General features: G+C 41.9%; 1 protein-coding gene across 3 annotated transcripts in view; it reads right to left on the bottom strand.

Annotated features, from left to right (window-relative positions):
* HACD2 (3-hydroxyacyl-CoA dehydratase 2) overlaps window positions 1-25,497 on the bottom strand; it is a 91,257-nt gene extending 65,760 nt beyond the window's left edge. For 2 of the 3 annotated variants that reach the window (XM_032630481.1, XM_032630479.1), the window contains exons 1-3: window positions 25,272-25,466; window positions 22,598-22,715; window positions 3,856-3,874 (exon numbers count right to left, since the gene is read on the bottom strand). In XM_032630481.1, the coding sequence (XP_032486372.1) occupies window positions 3,856-3,874; window positions 22,598-22,715; window positions 25,272-25,426 (292 nt within the window). In that variant the 5' untranslated portion in view covers window positions 25,427-25,466. Of the gene's footprint in view, window positions 1-3,855; window positions 3,875-22,597; window positions 22,716-25,271 lie in introns of all 3 variants that reach the window. The other variant, XM_032630480.1, reaches the window with a different exon arrangement.
* Window positions 25,498-25,510: the final 13 nt, after the last annotated feature.

The raw sequence follows: 25,510 nt of genomic DNA, 5'->3' as shown, positions 1-25,510 counted from the left end.
GATATAGGTATAGTGACAGACCATAATACATTGTGGAAAGTGTGATAACAGAGTGAGTTGCAGGGTATTACAGAAAAGTGAGGAATGGTATGTAATCTAGCCAGAGGGTGGCAGGAGAGTTTACTGGGGGAAGCTGCCGGCTGCAGGGGATGGGCTACCACTCCGGCAGAGCACAAAGCCTGGGCACAGACCAGAGGCAGGAAGTAGTGCAGTAGTATGGGGGGCCGGGGGGATACAAGAAGGTTAGGGTTGCTGAAGCACAGAGTGGGAGGCAGGGAATGGACATAGGTAAGGCTAGGGAGGTGGGCAGGGTTCAAATCATGAAGATGTTTAAACCAGCGAAGGGTTTTAAGCACGGAAGTGACATGCTCAGAATCATCCTTTAACTAAATCCCTCGAGGACTGTAAGCATGGATTTGGAGCCACACAGCCACAGGTTCAACTTCTAGCTCTAGGGCTTATTAGCTAAGTGAACTCTGGCAAGATATAAAACCTTCTAAGCCTCAGTTCTGTCAACCGTACAATGAGAAGTAAGTAGATTATGAATGTAAAGCACTGAAACATAGTAAATACTCTTATTATAATGATCGCTCTTATTATTACTAATATTAATATTATAAACCTACAAGTTCAGGGAGTGTGATATGGGAGTCCAGATGAGACATACTCAGACTCTGAACAGGGCTGGAAAAAACAGGACAATCTGAGAACTATTTAGGAAACAGAATTGAGAAAACCTGATGACCACCTGGCTATGGGAGTATGGGGAAAGGAGAGGAGACATCATGGATGAGCACTAGGTCTAGAATGGGTGACTGAATGGATAGTGGTTGGAAGCTGGTGGAGCACCTGACAAGAAGAAGGAGGCTGCTGAGGAGAAGGAGGTGTACATCCAGGAGTGGACATCCAGGAGCTCATGGGGTGAGTCTGGAGTCTGGGGTGCAGGTGTGGCTTGGAGTTAAAGAACTGAGGGTCTTAAGTACCTCAACCCATGAGAAGGGAAGAGATCACCCAGAGGGCCTGTTCAGGCAGAAGAGCAGTGCGCTGGGCCAGATACTGGGAACACCCACAATTAAGGGGCAAGGGGAGAAAGAAAAGGCCCCAAAGAAAGAAAAGAACCACAGAGGACCAGAAAAGCCAGGAGGGCTCAGTATGATGTAAGATAAAAGAACAGGATGTCACAGAGGGGGTTATCAGTGGTACCCAACGTAGTTGAGAAGTTCAGTAAATTCCAAACATTAAATTCCTCAGAATTTAACAGAAACTCGTGCTGATTTTAGACCAGAGGGCAATTTTAGTAGGGCAAGGGGTACAGAAGCACAACTGCTGGGTTAAGGTATAAATGGGAGCGCGGAAGTGGAAAGAGTATACCAGAAATCTGGTAAAAGGGATGAAGAGGACTTATGTAGTAATAAGGGAGGAAGGCAGGGTCAAAGGTTAGGTTAAAAATTATTTTTAGGATGGAGCATTCTGAGCATTTTGTGAGCTGAGAAGGAAAAGGCAGATGACAAAGGGTGATGATGCAAGAGAGAGAATCACTGATGGAACAAGGTTCTTGAGAAAATAAGAAGGAATTTTAAAGTATCTCCTGTGTGTCAGGCACCAAACCAAGACCTAGGGACACCTGTCAACAAACCATCAGAGAGGAGTGTGACATAGATACTACTCCTCGGAGTGCATCCTGCCAGAGGCGCTCAGAGGGGCACCCATCTGAGTGTGGCTTTCCTGAGCCTAAGCCTGTGCCTGTTCACCTCTCTGCTCCCAGTACCCACCAGTGTCTGGCCCCACCTGGTAGGCATTCAATCATGTTCTTGGTATGAATGAATAAATATACTTGTCAGAAACTTTATTTCCAGGGGTAGAAATTTTATAGAGGCATGAGAATATATTCTAAGACAGATAAAAGGAATTTGTATATTAAAATACAAGGCAAGGGCTTCCCTGGTGGCGCAGTGGTTGAGAGTCTGCCTGCCAATGCAGGGGACACGGGTTCAAGCCCTGGTCTGGGAAGATCCCGCGTGCCACGGAGCAGCTGGGCCCGTGAGCTACAAATACTGAGCTCTGCGCGTCTGGAGCCTGTGCTCCGCAGCAGGAGAGGCCGCGACAGTGAGAGGCCCGCGCACCGCGATGAAGAGTGGCCCCCGCTTGCCACAACTAGAGAAAGCCCTCGCACAGAAACGAAGACCCAACACAGCCAAAAATAAATAAATGAATAAATAAATTAAAAAAAAAAAAAAAAAAAAAAAAAACCAGATAAGTTTCAAAAAAAAAAAAAAAAAAAAAAAATAAAATACAAGGCAATATTAATTAAAATAATAATATACATGCTTGGAAAACATGCATCTAAGAGCTTTGTACAGAGGCAGCTGAAGGTTAAGAGAGGGGGGCAGACTGGGGGCACAGGGTTCAGTCATATGGAGAAGGCCTGAACTGGTTCCAGAACGCTCTCTCTGGCTGAACATATCCCCCAATCTACAAATTTAAGCACTTAAGAAGGGACAACTTTTTCACCTCAAAACTCTAGATAAAGGACTAAAAAGGGAATGTATGTAAGATTATTCACTAGCTGAAACCCATTCACCGTAAAATAAAGTCAGTCAGGTGGGCTCTGGCTCAGACTGGCCAGGTCCCAAGTGAGGCTGTGCCATTTACTGGCTATGGGACCAGGTTCCTTAACCTTCTCTGGGAAAGCAGACCACATGACAAATGAGTCTCCAAGCTCCTTTCAGATCTCTTGCTTAAAGGTGCTAAAGCAGTTTCCTAACCTTCTGAATCATGTTCCTCTGAGAATCTATGAAAGCTATGAATTCTACCCACCTTCCCAAGCGAACACAGACAGATCCATACAAAATTTTGCAAATCATTTGAGAAATCTCTGATTGTACACCTCCTCCTAGTGAGAAAATAGCCGAGGTGCAATTCTTTATAAGGAAGATGTGTGTCTTCCTTAAAAGTAATAGAGCCCTGGTATCATAGCGATCCCTTTAAGGCCCATGGTGGAGAGTTTGCTGTGCGTCCACCTGAACCGTAAGTCTCCTCATCTCTGAATTCCCCAGTGCCCCGAATATAGTAAGTACCCACTTAATTTATCCATTATGTTGATCAGGGCCATAATGGTTTGAATGCATAGTTCTGGAGTTTTCAGACTTTTGGTGCTTCTCAGTGAGTAGCAACTTCAAATCCTCCCTTGGAGAGACAAGTCCACATGCACAGCAACCGCTATGGGTTTACTCCACAGGGTCTATCAACTTTCCAAAATTGATTTCTGCTTAGAGGAGTCTAGCCGTCCCAGACTAGAAGCTATGCCTTAGTTCCAGAGCAGAATTTGATGGCCCTCCGTATTCCCCAAAGAGGAATCACATTGTATCTGCTTTTAGCAGAAATCTCTCACATTGGTATAACGCTTTGTACTTGTACTTTCCAATCCCTCTCACATACATTAAATATTCATCTGAGAGGTAGGCAATATACGCAGTACTCCATTTTAAAAAATAAGGAAAGAGAGTATAACATTTAAGTAATCAGAGAGGGCTTTCAACAGAGCCCAGCACTCCAAGTCACATTTTTATAAATATGCTAGGTGTTTCTCTATTTACCCTTGTACTGAGAAGGTAGGAGAGGCCTCTTTAAATTGACAGAGAAAAATAGCCATGGCATTTAATAAAGTGTTCAGTGATAACATCTAAATAGTACCCATGATTTTAGAAACCAAAAGCCTAAGCAATTTTATATATAATGATAAAATAGGTTAGTTTTTTCAATGTTCAGTAAGAATCTAATCAACCTATCATTCATGACTTAAAAAAAGAAAGCAGAATCCACTCTACATAAGTTGGAGGGGAATTCCATACTCACCTACTGCACAATGTAAAATCTAGAGAGAAAAAGGGGGGAAAAGAGAATTAGTAAAGATCAATAATATTATAGTTTTATTTCATACAAACTAGCCTTTCAGAAGAATAGAGCAGTGTCTGCCAGCATACTGAATTTGAAAAATGAACATTCAATTTTTAAACTTGGCTACAGACTATTTAACAAAATGTAAATTCTTGTTCAGTTTTTTGTTTATTCATTTTTAGTTTGTGTATCTATGGAAGATTTCCTAAGGAATAAATCTTACCCAGTAGTTTAGCAAATGTCAAGGACCTCTTCTATAATACATAAAATGGTAAGAGCAGCCAGTGTACAACTCCCATGTCCCATTTGTACAGAACAGAACTATCACAGACTATGGAACACAAGATCAGAAGAGCCTTTTCCTACCCGGCAGGCCCTTCAATGCAGACATTTATTCTACAAAGCTCTACCCTTGGACCCCATCTTATCTCATTCTGTGATCTCATTACAGGGGTATTCCCAGTCTAATCTCTAACCCCAGATTTCTTTGAACTCCAGGCCCACATTCCTTTGGACATCTCCATCTAGGTGTACCAGCAGCAACTCAAAGATAGCATGCAGGCTTCCCTGGTGGCGCAGTGGTTGAGAGTCCGCCTGCCGATGCAGGGGACACGGGTTCGTGCCCCGGTCCGGGAAGATCCCACATGCCGCAGAGCAGCTGGGCCCGTGAGCCATGGCCGCTGAGCCTGCGCGTCCGGAGCCTGTGCTCCGCAACGGGAGAGGCCACAACAGTGAGAGGCCCGCGTACCACACACACACAAAAAAAAAACAAAAAAAAAAACAAAAAAAAAAAGATGGCATGCTTCAGCAGGAAGCTCACCCCTCCTTTCCTTCATACCTACCATGCCTCTTGATCACCAACCCCCCCTCAACTCTCAGATTCAACTGCTCTTTCCTTTCCTTCACTCCCAAGTCAAACAGGTTTCCAAGTCCTGCCAATGCTTTTGGCATGTATTCCCCAGTTTTTTATTTCCAGTGCATGGGTGAGACTGCTATCTCCTCTCCATCTCAATGGCCATCTAACCAGCCAATTAGGTTCTTCCAAATCCCCTTCCAATTCATCCTGTATCTGGCACTGCTTTAACCTGGGTGGTGGTAGTAAAGAAGTAATTTGAAGCCATCTACAAGGTTGATTTAATGACCAAAGCTTTTCTGGATGATAAGACCTAACAACCATTGCAGTGCATTTTGGAATACATTTCTCAAGCCGTCATTGTGTTGTTTGAAACTAACAATAACCCTGGCAGATGGGCAGGACAGATATCTCTACTTGCAGATGAGAAAACGAAGGCTTAGAAACACTGCTCAGCTTCACCAAGGTAGTAAGTGATGTAGCAGATCAAGAACCTAGATTTTATTCCTACTATACTGCTTTTTCTATCATTTCACTGTATATTAGTTATACCTGAAAAAGCTATAACTTGACAAGACTTAGCTCTATCTAAAACATGCCTAGCGACTTCCCTGGTGGCTCAGTGGTTAAGAATCTGCCTGCCGGGCTTCCCTGGTGGCACAGTGGTTGAGAGTCCACCTGCTGATGCAGGGGACACGGGTTCGTGACCTGATCCGGGAAGATCCCATGTGCCGCAGAGCGGCTAGGCCCGTGAGCCATGGCCACTGAGCCTGTGTGTCTGGAGTCTGTGCTCCACAACGGGAGAGGCCACAGCAGTGAGAGGCCCATGTACCGCAAAAAAAAAAAAAAAAAAAAGGAATTTGCCTGCCAACACAGGGGACATGAGTGTCAGTCCTGGTCTGGGAAGATCCCACATGTCGCGGAGCAACTAAGCCCGTGCGCCACAACTACTGAGCCTACACTCTAGAGCCCGTGTGCCACAACTACTGAGCCCATGTGCCACATCTACTGAAGCCTGTGCACCTAGAGCCTGTGCTCCACAACAAGAGAAGCCACCACAGTGAGAAGACCGCACACCGCAATGAAGAGAAAAGCCCACACGCAGCAATGAGGACCCAATGCAGCCAAAAATAAACTAAAAATTAAAAAAAATTTTAATTAAAAAAAAAAGAATCCACCTGCCAATGCAGGGGACACAGGTTTGATCCCTGATCCAGAAAGATCCCACATGCTGCAGAGCAACGAAGCCTGTGTGCCATAACTAATGAGCCTGTGCTCTAGAGCCTGCGAGCCACGACTACTGAGCCTGCGTGCCACAACTACTGAAGCCCGTGTGCCTAGAGCCTGTGCTCTGCAACAAGAGAAGCCACTGCAGTGAGAAGCCCGCGCAATGCAACTAGAGAAAGCCTGTGTGCAGCAACAAAGACCCAACGCAACCAAAAATAAACAAAAAACCAACAAAAAAAACCATGCCTAATAAGACTCTGTGCTCAAGTCTATGATTTCACTAAGTTTTTTCTGAAGGGAGGAGGATGGGGGTGGCTTGGATTAAAAAAAAAAATCAAGCTGCACAAATATGTCGATAACTGATAAAAGAATTACCAGACTGCAAATCTTATATTTTTCAAAAGAAAACACTGCTAAGAATCTCAAATGTGTGAATATTACAAGATAAGCCAAACCTCCTGCTGCAAAGTTGAGGAAAACTAAGATACGTGCTGATTGAAATGAAATGGAATGAAAGATGAGTGATGAGCATCCTTTGAGACAAGACAGATGATAGTGCCTAGACAGAAAACCTATTCTATTCATGTATGTGGCAAGACATCCAGGCTGCTGATTTACAATAGGACACTGCAGGAAAGGATGGATAACCTTAAGGCCTATCATGTCTTCTTTGTGTGACAGAACAATTCTTGGTCCTATGAGACCCAATCTCCCCTTTTTAATCACATATTTTATAATGCCTCCTTTACTAAATATAAAATTCATAGATGATATAACTTACCTGCAGAAAAATTAAAACAAATAAAGTGTCCTAACCAATATATAAAGAAGAAATAAAAAGATAGTAGTTTATTTAAAAAAATATATATTTCCACAGATAAATGCTTGGGGACACAATGACATAATGAAGCAGTCAGATATATATATCAACTTATGATGAATAAGTTTGGATTTAAAAGTAAGAATACCAGAAAGCACTTTGGATAAGAATAGGAAAATAAAAGAACAGAGGTACAGACCAACCCTAGAATAAAAACAGTATTAAGATAATAATGGACATAGGGGAGTAATCTTAACTGAAGTTAAAACAACACGGCAAGTAAATAACAAAGTAGAGAAAATGAGGAAGTACAACATTATCACAAATGAAGCTAGGTCTTATTTATTTGTAAGCGTGGTGTCAAAATAATCCCCTAGATTATGTCATGGGATAGGGTAGGAAGAAAGTATCACAGAAAACATCCTTCTGCTTTTGAAATCCCACTGGGACATACAATCTGTGCCTGGTCTGTAAAAAGAACTTGGAAACAATATTCTTTGAATGGTGTGACAAGGAAAAGAAGATGGGTTAGACAAAAAAACAGTAATGCAAGATGTGATAAAGTAGTTGTGTAACTGTGGATAGTTTTAGGATAAAACTGAACTGTAGTGATTCAAAAAAAGGCAGTATAAAATATTATTAAAATAGTTATATTAAAGAAATCGAGGGGGCTTCCCTGGTGGGGCAGTGGTTAAGAATCTGCCTGCCAGATTCTTGGGACACGGGTGCCAGCTCTGGTCCGGGAAGATCCCACATGTCGCGGAGCAATTAAGCCCGTGTGCCACAACTACTGAGCGTACGCTCTAGAGCCTGTGAACCACAACTACTGAAGCCTGTGCACCTAGAGCCTGTGCTCCACAACAAAAGAAGCCACCACAATGAGAAGCCCATGCACCGCAACAAAGAGAAAAGCCCACACGCAGCAATGAAGACCCAGTGCAGCCAAAAAATAAATAAAAATTTTTTTTAAATTTAATTAAAAAATAAATCTGCCTGCCAATGCAGGGGACACGGGTTCGATCCCTGGTCCAGGAAGATCCCACATGCTGCGGAGTGACTAAGCCCATAGGCCGCAACTAGTGAGCCTGTACTCTAGAGCCCATGGGCCCAACTACTGAGCCCACATGCCACGACTACTGAAGCTCATGCACCTAGAGCCCATGCTCCCCAACAAGAGAAGCCACTGCAATGAGAAGCTCACACACCACAACGAAGAGTAGCCCCCACTTGCCGCAACTAGAGAAAGCCCGCACGCAGCAACGAAGACCCAATGCAGCCAAAAATAAATAAATAAAATAAATGAATTCATTAAAAAAAAAAAGAAATTGAATGAGATCCCTGCATTTCACGAGTCTCCATTAACTTAAAGTCTGAACAGGAATCTCAATCTGTTCCATATTTTCAATCAAAAATTTCATTGCTTTTGCAGTTATAACACTGTTGCACTGAAATCCTTTTCAACTAAATATGCAAGCTGGAAATGCTATGTTTACAGAACAGAATGTGCAGAGTGAACAAATTACTCAATTATTTTGAGATGATACCTTTATTTCACTTAAGCTCCCTACTCATACCAACTGTGCTAGGTAGAATCCTAAAGATGATTCCCTAAGATTCTTGTACCTTGGTTATCCAATCAAACACTAAACAAGGTACCACAGGGCGGGAATTTTGCAAATGTAATTAAAGTCCAAGTCCGAAGTCAACTGATTTTAAGGCACAGAGATTATGTGGGTAGGCCTGATCCAACCAGGCCAGCCTTTTAAAAGCAGAGTTTTCTCCAGCTGGTGGCAGAAGAGGAACTCAAAGATATTCAAGGAACAAAAGATATTCAATATGCCATTTCTTACTTAGAAGATGGAGGAGGCCATGCATGTGCAGGGACTGGAAAGCAGCCTCTAGGAGCTAGGAGTGACCTCCAGCTGATAGCTAGTAAGGAAATGGGACCTCAGACCTACAACCACAGGTTAAGTGGATTCTGTCAACAAGCTGAATAAGCTTAGAAGCACTCTTTCCCAGAGCCCCCAGATAGAAGCCAACCCAACTGACACCTTGATTTCAGTCTTGTGAGACCCTGAGCAGAGAACCCAGCCAAGCCCAGTTTCTGACTTATAGAACTGTGAGCTAATAAATGAGTGTGGTTTTAAGCCACTAAGTTTGTGGTATTTTGTCATGCAGCAAGAGAAAACTAAGACAATGACCTTCTTCTAACTTAATAAGCTTTTTGTTTAATTTCTCGTGAAGATTTTTTAGTATGAATATGTACTACAAAACTATCAATTTATATTTGGAGAGGGATCAGCCCATGGTATATACAAAAGTCAGGGGGAATACAGACCTCCACTGAGTTGGACTGTCTCAGACAGCACAGGACATCTACTTATAGCACCCCCATTCATTGTGGCAATCAAAATACCCTCTCAGTTTTCTAAATCGCACTCTAGAGGGGTCACACTGCTCTTGCTGAGATCTAATGAGAATTACTGAACTAAAATAAGCATACCTCATTCAGAAGACTTGCCATAGTCAAAATCTCCCTTGAAAATATGTCATAGTGCTAATGATCCAATGTCAGCTGCTAGGAGTGTTCACGCGGTTGAATGCTCCCCAATGTGTCTGCCACCAGTGTCTGTGTTCCCTGGGTGAGCCCCCCTTCCCCAGCCTCTCCAGGAGACTCCCCAAAGCCAGCAGGAGACTGGGGCATGAATGGAACTGGTAGAATTTGTACACAGGCAGCCACGCTCCAGAGCTGGTGCTCTTAACCACTACATGTATTATTGATTTTGAGATCTGTGCCTTACAAACCATAAATATTCAGAACTTTGAGCAGTACATTTGCTTCTCTCCTGTGTCTGGAATGAGAGATAACCAGAAGTACAGATTTAGACTCATTCATGAGCAGTTTCTAATGGTCTAGCTGGATGGTCAGGGACTTGGAAGGAACAGGATTGGAAGATAGTGACAAGGAAAGTTGGGGAAGAAGTATGTGGATGGATCTCTTAGAATGGGCATAGACATTGAAAATATTTGTCTCACGTGAATGCTCACCAAATGGCATCTACTGTAAAGGAGACTCTTAATGATGGTGGACAAAATGATGGACACTATTAACGTCAGCTAGACTCCTCCCACCCATCCCAGTGCTTCCTCAATAGACCCATGAACAAATTGGCCACGTTAACAAGAATGGAGGCTACGCATGGGATCAACAACATGAACTTCTTCTTAGCAAGGCAGACCTGGTTAACCCTACCGCTGAGCGCCTAATCTGCCAATAGCCGAGATCAGAATTAAGTGCCCTATAAAGCATCATTTCCCAGGTGGACAGCACACAACCTGATGGTAGGTCGATTACATTGGATTTCTTCCACCAAGGAGGGAGCAGACATTTGCCCTCACTGGAATAAACACATACTCTAGATATGGATTTGCCTTCCTTGCCCACAAATGCCTCTGCCAGTGTCGCCATCTATGAACTCACAGGGTGCCTGATCTGCCATCATAGCATTCTACAAAGTATTGTGTCTGATCAAAGAACTCACTTCACAGCAAAAGAAATACATACATCAATGGGCTCAGGCCCACTGAATCATTTGCTCTTAACCACATATGCCATCACCCAGAAATGCCTGGCTTAGTTGAAAGGTAGAATGATTTACCGAAGACTCAGTTATGATGCCAACTGGGAGACAGCACCTTGAAAGAATAGGGTTCTGCCTTACAGGACGCAGTTTATACTTTGAATCACAGATGCTGTATTCCTCATCACCGGATTACAAAGGTCCAAGAATCAAGGGGAGGAAGTAGGAGTGGCTACTCTCACTATTATACCTATTAACCCACCTAAAGAATTTCTGCCTTCCATCCTGGCAACTTTGAGCTCTACTTGTTTGGAGAGCTTAGTCTCCACAAGGTTACTGGTTGCACCAGGTGACAACAATGGTTCTACTGAATTGGAAGATTAGACTGCCATCTGGCCATTTTGGGCTCCTTATTCATGCTACTGCACCAACAGGCAAAAAAAGGGGGTTTATCTATGGATGGAGTGGTCAATCCTGATTGCCAAGGGGATATCATGTTGCCATACACAATCGAGGCAAAGCGGACTATGTATGGAAGCCAGGGGGTTCTGAGGCACCTCTTAGCATTTCCAGTAGTAAACGTTAATGGAAAACTACAGCAACCAAAAAGAGGCAGAATGACTAAGGACTCAGACCCCTTGGGAATGAAGGTTTGGGTCACTGCTGTGGGTAAGGGAAATATGGAATAGGTAGTAGAAGAAGGAAGCCACAGGTATCAACTATAACCTCATGACCAATTACAGAAAGAAAAACTGAAAAAAAAAAAAAAAATAAGCAGTAAACATCTCTCTCCTCCTGAACCCTTTCCATTTCCACCCAGTGGCAATAAGCTCATTTTAGTTTCAAAATTCAACCTCAATGTTGAATGTCATCTTTCACAATAGGTTACTTTGAAACATCTTTTTTGTAAAAGTTTCTAAGATTTGCACTAAGGAAATTAATTTTGTAAGCTACCAACAAGTTTGTTCAGTTTCATTTTTTAAAAAGACTTCCATTTTTTAACGAGTAGTTTTAGGTTCACAGCAAAACTGAGAGGAAGGTACAGAGCTCTCCCATTTACCCCCTGCCCCCCACTCAAGCACAGCCTCCCCACTATCAAAATCCCCAACCAGCGTGGTATGTTTGTTACAACTGATGGACCTGAACTGACACATCACTGTCACTCAAAGTCTGTAGCTGAGGGTTCAATGTTGCTGTTATACCTTCTATGGGCTTGGACAAATGTATAATGACATGTACCCACCACTACAGTATCATACAGAGTAGTTTCACTGCCGTAAAAATCCTCTGTGCTGTGTCTATTCGCCCTTCAGTTTCATTTTTAATCCAAGGTAAAATAACAACAACAAAGTCCAAAAAAGAGTAACAAGTCTCAAGAGGAATACGAACCCAAGCAGCTTTAGTTCATGGATTTAACATCATTCAGCTATAGTAAGTCCCAATTTCTGTCTTTCAATTCAAAATTCCACATTCTTGGAGAAAAGTCTGACCAGCCCAGTTTGGGCCAGGTGTGCAACCCTGGATCAGCGAGCTATGGCCTGAGAGGCAGAGTCAGGGGTAGAGATGCAGCTGGTATGGGTCTAGTGGTAGAACTGCGAAAATTTCCAGAGAATAAAACCCCCTGAGCTGGGCAGCTCCACAAAGCATGTCTACTACACTCATGTTATGGAGAGGTCTAGAACTAATTTGGGTTATGTTTACCAGTATTTGGTTAGTTTTGAAAATTATATGTATTTATGATTTCATCTTTTTTTCTTAAAACTTACCTATATAATAACATGTAGTCTTGAAAGACATCGATATGTTATCAGCAGTTATCATTAGCTTATGACTGACATGTTTTTTCTTCTTTATGTATATCTGGGTTTTGCTACAATGAATATATAGCACTTATGTTATAGATGATTATGATTACAGGCAAACACCTTTCCCCTCTCCTCTGGCTTCATGAGAAGGCTTTTCTTCCAGATATTTCTGGTCTCTCTCCACCCATTAATCACTTTACTTGGGAAAGGAAGGATGACGCATCTGATCAGTAAACTGTCAAGAATGGGGCACGCGTACCTCAGCTCCACCCTAGGTTTCCCACAGAGAAGCCCGAGCTGTCTGGTTTTCTCCATGCTGCCCTGGCCCCTGCTGCCTGGGGGAGGCAGAGTCTACCTCTGGAGTTCAGCTAGCAAACCTGCTTGACTTGCACACTAACACGCAGCCTCCCGCTAGGCCTTTATCACGAATAAAGGTGATATTTAGGGTCCTTATACAATGAGTTATTTCCCAACGTTCAGAACATAAGCAAGAAAAAGAGGGTATTTAGTGCGCTCTCTCAAAGGTTTCAATCCAAACATGTTTTCAAAATCCTTTTATATCCGTTTTTGAAGGAGGAAATAGGTGAAATTTCCTTAATCACTGTTACTTTTTCTGTCACTTAATCTGACCTTTTTTGCTGTATTTGGCTCTATAATTTATTAATTCATTATCTGCTTTATTTTCGTATTCTGACTGAAATGTTGAAGCCCCACAGCACTTAGAACTGGAAAAAAAGTGTTAAGGTCATCTAATCCAGAATATTCATTACAGAGGTTGAGACCAAGTGGCACAACCAAGTCTTAGTACCCAAATTTCTTGTCTCCGGTGTTCTTTTACATATACGGTGACACTTCTCAAGTACAATTCTATTTTTACTTCTTTAGCCATTTCTGCCAGCTTTTCTATGATAATCATTCAGCCATTAATAAATTCCACCAACATGTGTCTACCATGTTCCTTCTGCGTGACAAATTGTAAATGCAGCAAGTTTCTCTTTGGCTTCTGCTCTGAAATCAACTTTATCTTAAGCAGGATGGTCCTGTTTTTCTTGTATGCTTGGTCGTGGAAGGCTGGTTTGTCCTTAAGTAAGCTTACATCAGTCTTTTACAGGCAACAGATTGTTGAATTTTGCTTTTTAAACGAGTAACCACCATCCTACTTTTTTACTTTGATAAAATTAATGAGTCTACTTGCAAAGACATCAGAAACAATGCATTTGTGTGTAGTCAATCATCCTATAATTTTATTGTTACTGCTACTGTCTTTTTAACAGATGTAAAATTCTGTACTTCATTTTAAATCAAAAGATAACTTATCTAAGCTGCCTATTTTCTTCTTTTTTCAAAGAACTTTTTTTAAAAATAAATTTATTTATTTATTGTATTTTTGGCTGCATTGGGTCTTTGCTGTGTGTGGGCTTTCTTTAGTTGCAGTGAGCGGGGGCTACTCTTCGTTGCGGTGTGTGGGCTTCTTATTGCCGTGGCTTCCCTTGTTGCGGAGCACCTGCTCCAGGTGTGTGGGCTTCAGTAATTGTGGCACGCGGGCTCAGCGGCTGTGACTTGTGGGCTCCAGAGTGCAGGCTCAGCAGTTGTGGCCCATGGGGCTCAGTTGCTCTGCAGCATGTGGGATCTTCCCAGACCAGGGCTTGAACCCGTGTCCCCTGCCTTAGCAGGTGGATTCTTTTTTTTTTTTTTTGTGGTACGTGGGCCTCTCACTGTTGTGGCCTCTCCCGTTGCGGAGCACAGGCTCCGGACGCACAGGCTCAGCGGCCATGGCTCACGGGCCCAGCCGCTCTGCAGCATGTGGGATCTTCCCGGACCAGGGCATGAACCCGTGTCCCCTGCATCGGCACGTGGACCTCCAACCACTGCGCCACCAGGGAAGCCCAGCAGATGGATTCTTAACCACTGTGCCTCAAGGGAAGCCCTCAAAGAACTTTTAAATCTTATTTTCCTAATTCATTTTTGTTTTCTATTATACTTTATTACATATTTATTACATATTATATCTTTCCTTTTTAATTTAAAGATTCACAAAGTGATATGTAAATGCACACTAAAGTATATAGAATAAAAAGCAGAAATTCCCTTGTATTCCCCCTAAATACCACATCCGTCCTCAGAGGTAAGCACTAGTAACAGTTTGATATGCACCCTTCGGTACCTTTTCCAGTATCTGCAATTTGCTTTTTCTTCTTTTGATTTTCCTAACCTGAAAACATCACCATATTTTAATAATTATTCTCATTACTTTTGTCTTATGAATTAAAAAGTTTATAAACTCTGTTGTGACCTAAAATTTACATCACAAGGTTTGTCTTCCTTTGCTTTCCCTCCTTCCCACTTCGTTCTACCCTGGGAGAATCTGATATATTTTATGAAATTACATGTGGATACCTTGCAATCTGTATGATGGTCTAAAGCTATGCTGTCAATGCAGTAGTCACTAGCTACATGTGCCTATTTAAATTTCAGTTAAAAGTAAATAAAACTAAAAACTGAAGATTTTCAGTCTCACCTGCCCCATGGGCTCAACAGCGGCTAGTATATCAGACAGCACAGATTTGGAATATTATCGTTGCAGAAAGTTCTTCTGCACAGTGCTAGTCTAAAGAATTGGTTAATTTTATTGGACTTCCCTGGCGGCACAGTGGTTAACAAAATCCGTCTGCCAAGGTCGGGGACACGGGTTTAAGCCCTGGTCCAGGAAGATCCCACATGCTGCAGAGCAACTAGGCCCGTGCGCCACAACTACTGAAGCCTGCACGCCTAGAGCCCATGCTCCACAAGAGAAGCCACTGCAATGAGAAGCCCGTGCATCGCAACGAAGAGTAGCCCCTGCTCGCCACAACTAGAGAAAGCCTGCATGCAGCAGTGAAGACCCAACGCAGCCAAAAATAAATAAATAAATAATAAATTTATTTAAAAAAAAGAATTGGTTAATTTTATTTACTTATATATCAGTTAAAAACCCTTTGATAAGGTTCTTTCAAAGTTCTATTATTTTGGTAGGTGTTTTCAAAATGTCTCCATCTGTAGGAAATTGCATGGTCTGTTATTCAGGAACCTAATGCTGTCTCCTAGCTTCATATGAATCTTTTTATTTTTCAAAGTCTAACGTCCCAAGTTGTTTTACTATTACACTTTAAGATCTCTTCTCTGCTAGAAATCACTTATCTTTCTTTTAAGTTTAAAAATTTAACAAATAGGTGCCCAGGAAGGGAAGGGATTTTTTTCCTTGAAAAACAGTGCCTATGTACAACTCCATATACTCTCAATAACCACACTGAGAGGGGCTTTCCATTCTGAATAGTTTTCTAGAATTTTTCCTGATTGTCTTTGAGTTATACTTTCCAATCTTTTCTACTTCTGGTAGCCGTACTTTTTGACAGGTTGTATACCCTCATTCTGTTTTCTAGATAGCTTGGTTCTACTATACTATTCATCTGTTAAGTTTCACTGCTTTCCTGTATATTTTGTTTTTCTGTTTTACTGATAATCATTCATGCATTAGCTAGTCCACCAACACATAATAACTCTGATATGCCTGGCACTATGTATTTTGTAATATTCTTTTTGACATTCAAATAGTACACTCTAAACAGTCCCAATGGTTTCTGCTCTGTAATCTGTTTTATCTGAGACTATAACTAGGAACTCCTGCCTTTCTTGAATCTTCAGTATCACTTATTTCTCTGCACTGTGGCCTGCTTCCTGCCCTGAACCACCACCATTGACATTTTTAGTTCTCTTTAAAAAAAAAATTTTAGCACACTCTTTTCTATAGCCAATACCTATCTTCTCTGAATACCGTATCAATTTGCTTCTATTTGCTTGAGTTGTTAAGCAGTGAGGCCTGTGTGGGTGGACTCCTGTTTCCCACAGTCTCCCTCTTCCCTTCTAATGTTGTGACACTTATTAATTATACCCAAGTTCTATTTCTCTCTGGTTTTCACACTGTTTCTGAAGCTGGTTTGTCTGGGTTTGCTGTCATTCCTGTTTGTGTCAGACAGCTCTACTATGACTTGCTCTGCTAGCTTTTCAGAAGTCTCTTTTAGAGGGCTGGTTTCTCAAAACAAGTCCTCAGAATAAAGTTAGTCTAAAATGTGCATATAGCTGTGTTTCAGAAGTTCCTTTTTAAAATTACTGAGAAATTAGCATGTTTCCAAAAGGAAGAAAAATATTACAGATGATGGTTATGTCCCCAGGTGAGTTCAGAAAAGCAAAGTTAATATATAATGTGCCTAAAGTATTAGTAATATCACAGAACCCAACCACCTAGTATCTCTGTGGGAAAAAATCATCCAGTAGTTGAGGCAAAAAGACAAAAACTGGCAGGGAGACAAGATGGAAGCCCTCTTCCTACAAATTCTTAAGATTTTGCTATATTTTAGAGAAATATCCAAAATCAGTTTCCTATTATTTCATTAAAGGATCTGAGGAGAGTTGTGACGTGAGGCATGAGAATTAGACCAGAATACAGAGATGGGGCTTAGAAAACAACAAAAGCTATCTTCTCTCGTTCACTGCTTCTCCAGAATCAGTTCTGCCATTTCAGACCCAGTCCTAAATCAACTCTAGGAAAAGATAACAAATGACACTATTTTTCTTTATTTTATTTTATTTTTCGGTAGATAAGAGGGTTCCAAGCATTAGAAGGAGATGGAAGAGAATAAGGAAAGGAGGTGCCTGTGGTCCATTAGATATTCCAAGATGGATGGTGGCAGGTAAATGATATTGAATATATGTACTGATGTACATGTGTTGAAGATGGTCTGTATTAGTCTCAACAATTAATGTCTCTGCAGAGCAGTCCTTAACCTACTGGAATCCTCACTGTCAATCACAGAGGCACACCCAATTACGAGTATTTGAAAATGTCTTTGCTGTAATTACATTCTTATGTTAACTAAATATATTTAGAAATCCAAATTCTCTTAGAAATAATTTTAAAGCGCCATAATGTAGGATCTTTAATTTCTAAACTTTAACTCAGTTCTTAACAAAGCTGGAAAGATAGTCTGTCCTTATCCATGAACATCATGGACCCGAAAAAAAGAAAAAAGTAAAAAGAAAATTTATCCGGCTCATTATAGATGAACGGCATTTTTTTTTTTTTTGTGGCATGTGGGCCTCTCACTGTTGTGGCCTCTCCCATCGCGGAGCACAGGCTCCGGACGCGCAGGCTCAGCGGCCATGGCTCATGGGCCCAGCCGCTCCGCGGCATGTGGGATCTTCCCGGACCGGGGCACGAACCTGCGTCCCCTGCATCAGCAGGCGGACTCTCAACCACTGCGCCACCAGTGAAGCCCCTGAACGGCATTTTTAAAAAATTGAGATATAATTCACATATCACAAAATTCACTTATTTAAAGTGTACATTCAGTGATTTTTAGTTATGTTCCCAAGGTTGTGCAACCATACCACCATCTAATTCAAGAATATTTTCATCACCTTAAAAGGAAATCCTGTACCCATTAGCAGTCCCTCCCCATTCTCTCCTCCCCACAGCCCCTGGCAACCATTAATATACTTTCTGTCTCTATGATTTGCCTATTCTGGACATTTTGTATAAATGGAATCAAACAACACATGGCTTTTTGTTTCTGGCTTCTTTCACGAAGCATGTTTTCAAGATTCATCCATGTTATAACAAGTACCAGTAATTCACTCATTTTACGGTATGAAGATATATTTTATTTATCTATGAATGGCATTTTAAAAATATACTTTTGCTACCTATGTTAATTAGCTCTCAGATTCAACTCAAGACACATTGTAGTTATTCACACACTGATCCCTTGGCCCACAAAGTTATCAGTATTTTACTTTCTACCAATTTATATATCACCTCATACCTTATCATCTTCACTGTATTGCGTCTCATTAACTTTGGTAAATACTTCTTGGACTTAATGCCTAGCACCACTTTTCTATAAATTGTCCCTTCCCTCCAACTTCTGTATGGTTAGTGTGACCCTACTCTCGTCTACAGGTGATTGGTCCAGGAACAAGCACCTGATTCAAGCTGGACATATTAGGCCCTTCGCTAGGAATACGGAAATGGAAATAATATTGTTTTTAATTAGCTGCTCTCGATTGCAGAAACTACAATCTCAGGAGTTTTCTGTTACCATTGTCTGCCACACAGACTAAGAAACCAAAAAAAACCCCAGTCTGCAAGAAGAGAAGAATCAGAGAAAAAGAGAGAGAGACAATAGTAGAGATAAGAGACAGAGCAAGACCTCCTGGGTTCCCTGTGGTGCTCCAGTCCCAGATTCCAGGCCATTCCTAAAGGCCAGCTGCATCCCCACCCTTGGATTCCATGGGACATACTATACACTTATAATAAATTCCCCTTACAGTTTAAGTCAGTTAAGGCGGTTTCTATAATCTCCAGCCACGGGTCCTAACATAGTCATCTACCCAGTAAGATTTTAATGTCTTTACTAGCAAGGGCTCAACCTCCATGGCACCCATTACAGTGACTCAAACACATACTTATTTAACTGTCACCTGTGGAATATTTTGAAAAACTATCTATAAAAATTACTCAAGACATTCTTGGATACGTATGTGGAAAAAAATTAGGATTTCTGTCTACTTTATTAAAAAGCTATATTATTGGGACTTCCCTGGTGGTCCAGTGGCTAAGCCTCCATGCTCCCAATGTAGGGGGCCCAGGATCAATCCCTGGTCAAGGAACTAGATCCCGCATGCTGCAACTAAAGGTCCCACATGCCGCAACTAAAGGTCCCGCATACCGCAACTAAAGGTCCTGAATGCTGCAACAACAACAGAAAGATTCTGCATGCCACAATGAAGATCCCGCACACGGCAATGGAGATCCTGTCTGCCGCCGCAACTAAGACCTGGTGCAGCCAAAGAAATAATTTTTTTTTTTTTTGCAGTATGCAGGCCTCTCACTGCTGTGGCCTCTCCCGTCGCGGAGCATAGGCTCTGGACGCACAAGCTCAGCGGCCATGGCTCACGGGCCCAGCCGCTCTGTGGCATGTGGGATCTTCCTGGACCGGGGCATGAACCCGCGTCTCCTGCATCGGCAGGCGGACTCTCAACCACTGCGCCACCAGGGAAGCCCCAGAAATAAATATTCTTTTAAAAAGCTATATTATTGTATCACAAACTCAATATATCTTTGTACCCATTTTGCAAAAAATCATTTAATTTTCTCAGAAAGTCTTTCTGTATTACACTACTACATGCCCATTTACACTTGCTTAGTAAATGTTTTATATATATATATATTTTTTTAACATGTTGGGGGTAGGAGTTTATTAATTAATTAATTTATTTATTTTGCTGTATTGGGTCTTCGTTTCTGTGCGAGGGCTTTCTCTAGTTGTGGCAAGTGGGGGCTACTCTTCATCGCATTGCGCGGGCCTCTCACTATCGCGGCCTCTCTTTTTGCGGGGCACAGGCTCCAGACGCACAGGCTCAGTAGTTGTGGCTCACGGGCCTAGTTGCTCCACGGCATGTGGGATCTTCCCAGACCAGGGCTCAAACCCGTGTCCCTGCATTAGCAGGCAGGCTCTCAACCACTGCGCCACCAGGGAAGCCCCAGAAATAAATATTCTTTTAAAAAGCTATATTATTGTATCACAAACTCAATATATCTTTGTACCCATTTTGCAAAAAATCATTTAATTTTCTCAGAAAGTCTTTCTGTATTACACTACTACATGCCCATTTACACTTGCTTAGTAAATGTTTTATATTTTTAAAAAGCAAAGTGTTATATTTTCCTAAGAAGATTTGAAGTTTCTTGAGAACAAGTAATCTCTATTTCCTCTTAAAGCAAATTCCCACAGAACCTACTAAAGAATAATCACACAGATTACTATTCAGAATATTCATGCAGAGATATAAGTGAGTAGCTGACCTCCCTGGGACTCATTTTTTCCTCCTATAAACACGGTTTATTGTCAAGCACTAATAATTCCCATAAGGACAACTTATCTGTAATTAAACAACACTAAGCACATTATTATACTATGTAGGTTAGGTAGGCAATAAAACATTCCTTAATGGACGGCTCAGGAGACGCAGCTCTAGCAAGACTGCTCTCTTGTCCCAGGTTGAGGGGTCTACTGCCATCACTGCCATCTACAAAGCTAATTCTCTGCACATCCCAGGGAGTCTTCATTCATTTTGCAGAGTTCTTTTCCCAAAATCAAATCCAGGGTTTGTCACCTAATTGGTTCTTAGTGGGGATAACAGAGATAAAACCAGAACTCCAAAATATTTTCTTAAATCCCTATTAAAAGTTTTATAGGGATAAATGCGCTAATCCCTCCAAGTCTAAGATTTGGTTCCTGAGTAGATTTTACATCACACTATTTAATGTCACAACCTTCCCTAAGATATCCTTAAATTTTAAAAATTATACCTCTAATATTACCAAGTCTTACAGAGACAGAACCCCCTTTAAATTAGTAAATTATTGAAGTATTCCAGTTGGATACAACTTCTTACTATATCAAGCACTCAGGCAGTTTCTGATGGTCTTGACTCCAAACTTGGTTCTCTGTAGCTTGAGAACTGTGCTGGCCAAAGCTCTGACAGACAAGTGATACTTATTTACTACTGCCCCTTTCCCCCCAAAATTTAAGCCTCTAAGTTTACAATATGGCCCACACAAGGATTTGCTACTCTCCTCAAACTCAAACTGTTAGGGCAGAAAGGAACTTTACAAATCTACTTCAAACTAATTATTTTACAAATGAGAAAACAAGGTGGACAAGAGATAAATGACTCGCCCAAATTCACAAAGTAAGTTGGTAAAACCAGCATGCTTAGAATAAGGGCACTCAGCCTCCAGCTGTACGTTCATTTCATCATACCATCTAACTTAAACATATAAGTATGGACAGTATTGAAATCTCTCTGCTTTCTGGGAGAAAAAACCCCAAAAACTACAACTTTCTGCTTTCAGAAATGAGGGTGAGGGCTTCCCTGGTGGCGCAGTGGTTAAGAATCTACCTGCCAATGCAGGGGACATGGGTTCGAGCCCTGGTCCTGGAAGATCCCACATGCCATGGAGCAACTAAGCTTGTGTGCCACAACTACAGAGCCCGCGCTCTAGAGTCTGTGAGCCACAACTACTGAGCCCGCATGCTGCAAATACTGAAGCCCACATGCTGCAACTACTGAAGCCCATGCATCCTAGAGCCCGTGCTCCTCAACAAGAGAAGCCACTGCAATGATAAGGCCACACATCACAACGAAGAGTAGCCCCCAGCCTGCGCGCAGCAACGAAGACCCAACGCAGCCAAGTATAAGTAAATAAACTAATTAAAAAAAAAAAAGAGGGTGAGAGGTTGAGGTAACATCTCATTTCATGGAGATAAATGGTCTAAGAGCCTTCCAAATGTCATGATGGGCTTGGCCTAAAGGCTAGGTAAAATGAAACTGAATATCAGATCTTCTCTGCAACCTGAAAATTTTTCACCATAATGAACTATGGCAGCTATGGTGTGTGCCCAAAGCTACCTCATTCTCCCTTTTCCATTAACGAAGTCTACAGTCCCTTGGCCAAAAGTATGGGCATGTGTCCTAGATCTGACTAATCAAGTATTTCACATCACTGGCAAGAGTGATTGGTCTAGGTAAGACCAACCAGAATCCTTCCCTAATGCTGAAAAAATAAGCTCTCTCCCACCAGGCAGAGAAGGCAATCTGCAGTAGGAGAGCCTAAGACTAATATTCAAAGAGAAATAGAGAGAAGCAGCGATGAGAGATGGAAAGAGAGTGCTGCAACATCAAATCCTTCGTTCTCATTCCCAAGCTGGTTCCTTTGATTTTTTAAGTTAACCCTATTATCTTTATCAACTACAGAAGCCAATAAATTTCCTTTTGCTTAAAATAATTTGAATTGCAAGTCAAAAATCCTATCATATACTTACCCCAGAAGACAGGACTGGATATACATATTACCCTTAATACAGGGAAATTAATAAACTATTGTTTAAAAAGGTTTTTGGAGGCTTTTAAACAGGCTCTACTATTTCTTATATCTATCACTCCTGACATCCTACACTCACCAACTTCACTGTTCCCATTATATGCCCGGTCCCTGTAAGTATCTGAGTTTGCTAACACTTCCCTAGGAAGTCCCTAGAATTTTTAAAAATCCTAATATAAGCTTGTTTCATTTGATTGCCAATAAAAGTTAAATGTAAAATATATTCCAGGTAATACAAGTTAAATGAGATCTTATTTATGTAGAATGTCAGAAAGATAAACCAGGTATCAACATTATACATGGCGTTCTACGAGGCAAGTTTTCAACATTTAAAGCAAATCCAGCAGAAATATGGCTACTTCAATATAATTTAGTAGCTTGTTTTTAATTTTAAAACAACAGAAATCAACAACAACAAATCTCAGGACCCACCTCCAATAAGGCTCCAGTTTGGAAGAATTTCAAAGGCTTTTCAATGGAATAATAAAGGCTATGATAGCTACCCTTAGCCAGGTATGCTCTGACCAGACCAACAGCTATAACGAGCCACCTAAGAAAAAGAGCAATCAGAAGAAAAAAAAAAAGTAAGTAGGATTATAATAGAAAGATGTGGCAATCATAGATATTACTAAAGGTGACCTCAAGATCTGTGTCCTAGGTTTATTGATTATCACTCTCAAACGCTAAGCTGTATGTAATGCACAGAAATGTTGCACCTCCAGCAGCACCCTACGAAGAGTGCTTTTTGCAAAAGCACAGTGGCACCTCACCCATCTGGAGCTCGGCTTTTTGGCAACCTTGCCCGTTGAGAACAAGACCAAAAGGAGGGAAATAAGCTAAATTGGTCCTTGAGCAGCTAAATTAGGTGCCAGGAAGTCCAAGACAAGAGAAAAAAGCTATTAAAGGAAAATTTTAAATGCCCTGTGCAGTTAAAGGGTCTGTAATAACAACAGGGTGGAGAGATGTTTTAAACTATTTATAGAAGTATCTCATTGAACATACCCCTCCCTTAAAATCTATTCTTTTAAAAGACTGCAAATGACATATGAATAAATGGTTTGTTTTTTAAAAAGAATAAAAGGTTTTTAACCTGAGATTCCCAAAATCAATTTAGTAAAGAAAGCCAGATCAATACAAAACAGGGACGCACTTAGGCATATGGCTCTGAACTCTATATTTCTGTTCTACTGTCCTCCAAAATAAATTTCTCAGGCCCTGTAGTTTTTTATTTGTTAAGTTCCATAATGAAATGAGGTATATCATTATTAAGGTGTGTCTCCTTGAAGGTGCTAACAGATTTATTTATGTGTAAAATCTTAACTAGGCAGTGGGGTATGTGGTCTATGTTATTTCTAGAAACTATCATACAAATACATCGAACAAGAGTTTGTAAAAAAAAAAAAAAAGAAATGAATTCCTTAATGGTGTAACTGGTTCAGCATTTTCAGTAGCCTAGAAAAAAAGCTTACTTTACTCTCATATCCCCAACTTTTCTTCTGGTTTAAGATACCACTCCTTACCCTCCACCCCATTCTCCATGTTCATGGTTCAGGAATAAAGGCTTCTTTTCGTCTTCCCCAATGTATCTTAAAATCCCTCTTCAGCACAATGCTCTCATCAAAGCCCTTGCTAAGATGACAAGAATTTTTATATATAAATACACACATATGCACTGATGAATATTCTTTTAAAATCATTCTGTGACCATTTATGTGATAAAGAAAACGTGCGTCTGTAATATGGCTTCTAAACCCAGAACTACTACTAACAAGTTCTGTGACCTCAAGTCAAGCAAGTCACAATTTCTCTGAGCCTAGGTTTCAATACTGGCTATTTCTAATACTAGCCATAAAGCCTATGATCTTCTCAAGATGTGTTTGTGTGTGTGTGTGTGTGTGTGTGTGTGTGTGTGTGTGTGTGAAAAAAGCAAGGTGCTGAAATGCTAATCATTAGCATTCATATTTTTAAAATACCCATGTACACATATTTGCTTGTATCAGTATCTGAAACATAAACAAAATTATCTGCCTTCCAGGGACGAAATCTGGGTGAAAGGGAAGGTAGAGGGAAGATCTTCACTGTATGCCCGTGCATACATTTTCAATTTTGCACCTGGCCAATGTATTATCTATTTTAAAAATAAATAAAACTGGATGTTCATTATACAGTGCTTTCATCTTTTCTATATGTTTGAAAATTTTCATAATAAAATGTTAAGAATTTTTTTTTTACAAATTTATAAAATTTAAAAATATATAACAGTCTGATCCTGTGATCCTTGTCATCAAAAATCATGGGGTCAGAGAATTAGAGGAATCTTGGAGATCACCTAGCTCAACACTTTAGTTTTTACAGATGAAAAAACGGAGGTCTAGAGAAATAAAATGATTTATCCAAGGTCACACAGTTAGTGTCATAACTAGAACTAAAAACTTGCTGCGACAAGGGATGGACTGAAATAAAGGAGAAACAAGAGGGGGTAAAATCTGTTTCCAGGGTCTATTCCGCTTCTCCCCAGTAACTCTGCCTTCCATCTCTCTAGTGTCTTCCCCACCTCAATCCATCCTACAAAGTCTAAACTCACCTAAAGCACAGGACTGCTCATGTCACTGGGCAAAAACTTTGAACGCTGCTCCACTACCTTTCCCATTAAAGCTCATCCTGGATTTTGAAAAGAGCCGCCGAAATAAATGGTCAACTCTGCAGACACAGCTCCCTCCACTCCCTTTGGGGAGAACAGCTCGCCATTCGTGCCTTGCCGCCTGGGCTCTCAGCGCTGCAGGATCGCCCGGCACAACGCCCCCCAGACATGGACGTGTGGCCAGCCCATACATCCTCCCAAGGCCCTCCGGACCAGCGCCTGGGCAGCCTCCCCCGAGCCCCTTGGAGCACTGGAACTCCAGCTCGGTACCTGGGAACTTGCTCGGCCCCCAGCAAGCACCCAGGCGGATTCAGCCTCGACTGCCCCCGGAGCCCAGGTGCCGGGGCCCGGACTCCCGCCACCGGGGCTGCGCTGCGCGCGGCGGGCCAGCCGGGCCGCTCCTCCTGCCGCAGAGCCCCCTCCCCGGCCAGACTCTCTCCCCGCCTTCCCGAGCCCCAGCCTCACCCCGCGGTCATCACCACATTGTAGATGACCAGGTACGCCGTGGCCAGAGGCCCCGGGCCCTTTTTCTTTCGTGAGCCGCTGGCTTCGCCGGCCCCGGCCCGGGCCCCGCCGCCCCCATTCCCTTTCGTCACTGCAGTCGCCGCGGCTGCCGCCATATCAAACGCCGGGAGCACGCTCTCCTCGCGCGAACACCTCCGCCCAGACTGGCCACTGCGAGCGGGGTGGAGGGAAGGACAAGG

Source organism: Phocoena sinus, chromosome 4 (assembly GCF_008692025.1).
Source record: "Phocoena sinus isolate mPhoSin1 chromosome 4, mPhoSin1.pri, whole genome shotgun sequence".
Lineage (NCBI taxonomy): Eukaryota > Metazoa > Chordata > Mammalia > Artiodactyla > Phocoenidae > Phocoena > Phocoena sinus.
This window is presented reverse-complemented; position numbering and strand designations above follow the sequence as displayed.